Source organism: Symphalangus syndactylus, chromosome 8 (genome assembly GCF_028878055.3).
Source record: "Symphalangus syndactylus isolate Jambi chromosome 8, NHGRI_mSymSyn1-v2.1_pri, whole genome shotgun sequence".
Lineage (NCBI taxonomy): Eukaryota > Metazoa > Chordata > Mammalia > Primates > Hylobatidae > Symphalangus > Symphalangus syndactylus.
In genome coordinates this window covers 58,426,168-58,433,092 of record NC_072430.2, presented here as the reverse complement: position 1 = coordinate 58,433,092, position 6,925 = coordinate 58,426,168, and the positions used below count along the sequence as shown (strand labels likewise).

At 44.0% G+C, this 6,925-nt stretch overlaps 1 protein-coding gene across 1 annotated transcript; it reads right to left on the bottom strand.

The window, feature by feature from the left end:
- Nucleotides 1-214: 214 nt before the first annotated feature.
- Nucleotides 215-1,032, bottom strand: LOC129487823 (transmembrane protein 98-like). Its single transcript, XM_055289226.2, has one exon. The coding sequence runs from the start codon at nucleotides 904-906 to the stop codon at nucleotides 226-228; it is 681 nt and encodes a 226-aa protein (XP_055145201.1). The 5' UTR covers nucleotides 907-1,032; the 3' UTR covers nucleotides 215-225.
- Between the last annotated feature and the right edge of the window lie 5,893 nt (nucleotides 1,033-6,925).

Sequence of the window (6,925 nt, the reverse complement as noted above, 5' to 3'; positions counted from 1 at the left end):
ATGGCATCTCCCCTAACTGTAGTATTAGACTGCCACTCACAAGCCACAATTTGCAATTGCAACAGAGGCACAAACTGACAGAGATCTCCTGCTTTACTATGCACACACAGCTGAACTCTTGAGCCGTGGAGAACAACTAATTCTACAGGAAAAAGTGGAAGGCTAATCTGAGCTACCCAGTGATGGCGGCAGGGGTCTTCAGGACTAGCTGCTGGTCTGTAGGCGCTAAATTGCAGACTGCTCCTGCAGGAAGCCTTCTGGGCCTGGGAGGCCTTTATCTGGCTCAAAAGCTAGGGCTGCTTCTTGAAGGACTTCCAAATGCTCCTCAGCAGCTGATAGTGACTGGTCAACCCACTCCAGGCCCCCCATCAGATGGCAGGCATTCCTTGTCACCAGCACCAGATGACAGACAGACAGGAGCAGGGCAGTCGTCCCCGTGTCCAGGAGCTTGGGGTCCAACAGAGGGTACATCGACTTCACAACATCATCTACCCTGGGGCTGTTCCACTTGGCCACCACAACGATGTCGCTGACAATGGCTGAAGTCCTCATCTTGGCCCCAGAGCCCATTGTCATGGCAACAAGCTTCTCTGTCAGAGTGTGACAAATCTTCAAGATGACAATGCAGTGGGACATGAGACCCGAGGCATCTTCGATCCTGTCTTTGTTCTCCAGAATGGCCTCAATGTGGGGGTTGGTGATAACAACATCATCCAGTTCTAACTCAGAGGGCTCAGACCGGGTCACCACGGCACCGATGAGGTCCACAATGGGCTTAGAATCATAGCGCTGCTGCCGGTCTCGGGGCTGGTGGTAGCGCTGCCTGCAAACCAGCACCAAGGCTGCAAACGAAGCCAGAAAGATGGTGGCCAGCACACCTGTGGCAACAATCACCACGGTCTCCATGCTTCCGGGGAGCTCCTGACTCAGTCCGGTTCACACCCTCGTCATGGGCTAAGGCTGCTGGAAGTGGCAAACTGGGGGAAGAGGATGGCAGGAGCTAGGTTCCTCCACGACACCTCCAGAGACCTGAGGGCCTCAAGCTGCGGCTCTGGGGCACATCCCGCTGCGCTCTCACGACCGCCCTGCCGATAGCAAAGTCAGAGGTATTATTTTCTTTAATTCCTTTGTTAGAGCTCTTAAGTTTCATCCCGTAAATGGTACATTATTTGAGCTTTTTTGTATGTTATAATATTTATGAACCATTATTCCAGACAAAGGAAAGAAAGCTTTACCAAGGCCCATTAGATGCTTTGCAGTATTCCAGAGGCAGCATAGTAGGCAAAAAAGAATTGTGGTAGGTTAAATATGGATCCAAGCTCAGTGTCTATTTACCATTGGAGTGATTTTGGTGAATTTCTTAATCCCTGTAAGCCTCAGTTTTTCACCTATGAAATGGGATAATATTATCTAGCCTATAGAGTCTTTGTGAGCATTAGAAATAATATGTATAAGTTAACTGGCGTGTATTAGGTGCTCAAGAAGCTGAACAATAATCACTGTTGTTTCTCAGATAATTATTATCACTACTATTAATCCCTCATTATTTATTAATGCCCCTATATCTCTATGGATCTATTTAGATGTATAGACATGAAGTCTTACTAACTAAATGATAATCATAGAAATATTCTTTGTTATTACATTTTTTCAAGCAAATTTAAATATTTTTCTAACTTTCTACTTCCATGAAAGTTAACGTTTTCTGGGTACAAATATATATTCTACCGTAAGTAGATATTTCTTATCAAGCATTTAATTCATTAAATTTCAACTTTAAACATTAAAGATTTCAAACTGTAAACATTAATTTCAAACTTTAAACATTAATAAATTTGACCATAAACATCTCTTAATTTGAAAATTTTGAACCTTGAGGCATTAATGTACATTTTCTTGGCCCTGCCACCAGCTGAGATGCCTAGCTTCCTCTATGGCATATGACTACTGTATTTCTATGGCAACTGCTTTAGCATTTTGCAAGGGTCAAAAGAACCCATTCTGATATGTTAAAGGCAAAAAACAGCAATAGTCATTTAACATCAATTTTAGTCTTATCTCTGATGTTTCCCTTCTATTCAAACACTTCCTTCAATTAACTCCATGCTAGATTTTGAAAATAAGTCGTTTTCCTTGTTTCATTTTATTCCCTTTTCTTAGAAAGTCACCTCTCTTCTTTTCCCTTATTGAAATCCTATCCACCTTTGCAGGGAGAGCTACAATGTCATTTTCCTGGAGGCCTATCCCACTATTACACAAGACAGGTTTCCTACCTTTGTAACATTGAGGTTTTCCTGCTAATTAGACTCTTAGCTCAGATATATTTAGATTGGTGAGTCATTTGTGCACTTTGTTCTTCCAGAGAAAAACATTGTTCTCTGCATGTCTTTATGTGTGCATAGTGCGTGAGAGAGTCCTTTACAATCATAAATGCTCAATCTAAGTTAATTGAAAGAATAAATAAATAATGAATGATTTGTTTGGAAATAAAACAAACACTGGCTGGGGTAGCAGGGAAGCTATAAAAGGCTAGGCTGGAGACCTAGTCTGGTTGCCTGTTACACGCGTGGCTTGGGAAAATAATTTAACCTCTCTGAACTCAGTTTCTTCATCTGTAAAAACATAAGTGATCCTGCCTCCGTCCTTTCCCTGTATACTTATGGGATAGTTGTGGGAACCAAATAAAGAAATGCATGCAGACTGTAAATGCTAACCTGAGGTATTAAGTTCCTAGACAGCTAGACAACTCAGCTGACATTAGATACTTTTAATAGCCAACTTTACATGCTATTATCTCACCCCATTAAGAATATGTTATCAAGCTGTTTTGATATTATGTAGCAAAGATGATTCATTTACTCCCTCATCTGTTTTTCTGTTCATCCATTCATTTACTAAAATTTATTGAGTACCTACTACATACCAGGTACCATGCTAGGCACTCGGGCTGTGAACATGACAAGACAGATGTAGTCCCCTGCTCTGAAGGACCTTGCATTCTTGTAAAGGAACACTGAAATAGGTCTACAAACAACTGAGCCCACAAATAAGATAATTTTAGATGAGGATAAGTACCAGAAAGCAAATAAAACAAGTTAGTGTGCTAGGAAGTAAGCAGGCATGGACATCATTGGAGTGGTCAAGAAAAGCCTTTCTGGAGGGACCAGAATGAAGAGACGGGACAAGCTCTGCAAAGCGGGGACAGCAAGTGCACATGCTCTGAGGTGGGACCAGGCTGAGATTGATCAAGACCAGTGGGCTGAAGCAAAATGACCCAAGGAGAATGGAGGCATTCGCTGATGGAAAGGTGGTTTATATGCACAGAAAGATTCAGACAGAGAAAAGCAATATATTTTCTTTGGCAATAAAAATGAAGAAGTTAACAACCGGTTTAATTCTTGTGAAAACATAGCTCCTTGGATAATATGTTAAGGTATTGACAATTATATAACCATACCATTAGGGAGTTTTGAGATTTACTATTTTAAAAAATCATTTTAATGTTAATAAAAGCAAAGGGATCTTAACATTGTCTGTGGTTGTTATTTTACCAGAATACTATTTTTTCCTTCCCGTGAGTTGTTACTATTATTAGTTTGGTGATTTGTTGCACCTTTTGCTGTCATTCATTGTAACCAATATTTAGTGGAAAGTCTGAATTAAAATATTTTAAAAATATATTTAATTGTATTGCATTCACAATATTTTTCTAGTAGGAAAGTAGGAAGTGTTAGGTTCTTTGTAGGTACTAGCTGATGGGGAAAAAATTAGTCCCTCATGGAGTCCTCATGGAGTACACACACACACACACACACACACACAATTTTTAACTGTGATAAATGCTGAGAAAAAGGTTATGTGCTATCATGCTCTTTTTTTTTTTTTTTTTGAGATGGCGTCTCACTCTGTCACCCAGGCTGGAGTGCAATGGCGTGATCTTGGCTCACTGCAACCTCCACCACCCGAGTTCAAGCCATTCTCCTGCCTCAGCCTCCCGAGTAGCTGGGATAACAGGCGTCTGCCACCATGCTCGGCTAATTTTTTTTATTTTTATTTTTAGTAGAGATGGGGTTTCAGCATCTTGGCCAGGCTGGTCTGGAACTCCTGACCTCGTGATCCACCTGCCTCAGCCTCCCAAAGTGCTAGGATTACAGGCGTGAGCCACTGTGCCCGGTCCTATCATGCTAATTCTTAACAGCAGGAATTTACAAGTAAGAAGGTCAGGGTTAACCTAGTCAAGATTATGAACTATCAGTCCTACTTTAATCACAATTAGAATGGGCTGTAATAAGTTTTTATCCCCACTGTAGCTTTACCTTTCCTTAGGAGATAAATTGCATGTAAATATATATTAAAGTGCTTCAAGTCAGTTTTGTCTCAAGTATATATTTTTTCTTTGTAATCTGCTTTTACTTTTAACCTGAACATCAAACCAATATCCTCTCCCCACCCTTTTTCATATTCACAGAAGAGGAGTCAGCCCTGTTGCTGACACTGATTAATGATCACTCATATTTGGTTGGCAGAGAGATTTATCCCATGTCCTGTGAGTTCTCTTCTCCTTTTTTTGCACTCTGCGCCCTAGACATCTGGGCCACAATTGCCAGAAGCCTCTGAGTGCTCCATCTCACTTTCCTCCCTCCAAGCCTCCCCATGTGTCATCTGTCTGGTCACAGTGGTGTCCCAATCAGTGGTTCCTGCAGTTTCCTGACACTGAAACCTGCTCAGCCAGACGGCACAACTCCCTCCAGGCAGCAACTCTGTGCCAGGCATTGGACTTCCAGGCTCATAAACGTGGAATCTGTCAGGCTGAGAACATAAGTTGCTCCAGCCCATTATTAGCCGGTAGAAAGCTTATAAAAAAGGACTTTATAAACCAAGGCACAAGTAAATAATTTCATGAGCAAAGCTGCAGTGTGGCAGTTCTTGGTTTAAAGCTGAAAGCCTTTCTAATGTGTTGCCAGAGGATTAAATGCTATCACCATGTTTCAGGCAGTGATTTTTATTGCATGTTTCATTCAGGATTTGGCATTGGAAAAGAAGGAATTCTGCACACATCAAATTGAAATTAGAAGGCAGTGCGTTGCTATTTGAAGCAGGGATGCTATTGTTTTGAGGACATTATTTTATGTTCAGGTGATTCCCATCTTGTGCACACTCTCTCCATTCTTCAACAGATATTTACCATTTTTCATTTATTGATAAATCGTTTCTGTAATGCCTGGTACTTTTCAAAATTATTCTTCAAATAAATAGAATCATTTCTGACAAATAGAATGATATGTTGCTTAACCATGGGGCTGTGCTCTGAGAAATGCTTCAGTAGGTGATTTTGTCCTTGTGCGATTATTGTAGGGCATACTTACACAAACCTAGAGGTTTAGCCTCCTACACACTTAGATTATAGGGCATGACCTATTGCTCCTAGGCTACAAACCTGTACAGGATGTTACTGTACTGAGTGCTACAGGCAATTATGACACAATGGTAAGCATTTGTGTATCTAAACAAATCTAAGCATAGAAAAAGCACAGTAAAAACTGTGCACAAACGTTGTTATGTGGTGCATGACTGTAAGGTGGTCTGTTTGCAGTATCAGAAGAGAAATAGCTTGTGTAGCACTCATAGAAAATCAGGGATTAAAATAGGCAGAGCAAAAAACCAGGGACTCACCTCTCTTACTTAAAAAAAAAAGCAGGTCATTGGGCACAAGGTTACGGCTTTGGATTGGTCACCTTGGGTTAGAGTGAGACTTGAGGGTCTGAGTCTCAATTAAAAGTTGTTTCACGTCCTGGTTGATCAGGCCCTTTGTGAGTATAGGCCACATGCTACTCTACCTCTGGGATGGCAAACAGGAGCACTCAAACTCCCTTCAATCAGCTCCCTTTCCTTTTCTACCATTTTCTATCTTTGTTTCTTCCCTTTAATAAGAGAAACAAAGCTTTTTCTTTTAATGACTGCCACCAGAGCTCCTCTTCGCAAGGTAACTTTGTTGTGAAAAGGTGCACAACATTGATAGAGACAGTTATGGGCAGGTGAGACACTAGGATGTGGAGCAGGCTGGTTCCAATGCCCCAATAAGGATGGCAAGGCAGCTCCGCACAAAACCAAGAGAGCAAGGGCTCCAGACAGGGTGGGGAGGGAAGCACGAGGTAGAGGGCCCTGAGGCTGGGATTGTGGAGTGAGGAACCCATGGTACCCTGGAGGTGGAGGTGAGAAGTGACAGTGTGCTGGCAGCCCCCGCTCACTCTCAGCACCTCCTCGGCCTCGGCGCCCACTCTGGCCATGATTGAGGAGCCCTTCAGCCTGCTGCTGCACTATGGGAGCCCCTCTCTGGGTTGGCCGAGGTCAGAGCCGGCTCCCTCTGCTTGCAGGGAGGTGTGGAGGGAGAGGCGCAGGTGGGAAGGGCAGCGCTTGCGGGCCAGCGTGAGTTCTGGGTGGGCGTGGGCTCCATGGCGCCACCAGCCCCCAACATTGAGGAGCTTATCACCCGGGCCAGCTGCTGCGGAGGGTGTGCTGGGTCCCCCAGCAGTGCCAGCCCGCTGGCGCTGTGCTCGAATTCTCGCCAGGTCTCAGCTGCTTCCCTGCAGGGCAGGGCTCGGGACCTGCAGCCTGCCATTCCTGAGCCTCCCTCTGCTGCCCTGGGCTCCTGCGCAGCCCGAGCCTCCCCAACCAGCGCCACACCCTGCTCCTTGGTGTCTGGTCCCATCCACTGCCCAAGGGCTGAGGAGTGCGGGGCACACGGCGGGGGACCAGCAGGATCCACTAGGTGAAGCCAGCTGGGCTCTTGAGTCTAGGGGGGACTTGGAGAACCGTTACGTCTAGCTAAGAGATTGTAGATACACCAATCAGCACTCTGTGTCTAGCTCAAGGTTTGTAAATGCACCAATCAGCACCCTGTGTCTAGCTAATCTGGTGGGGACTT

Excerpts from the sequence above, each read along its gene's own strand:
- LOC129487823 (XM_055289226.2), bottom strand. The coding sequence starts at position 906 with ATGGAGACCGTGGTGATTGTTGCCACAGGTGTGCTGGCCACCATCTTT.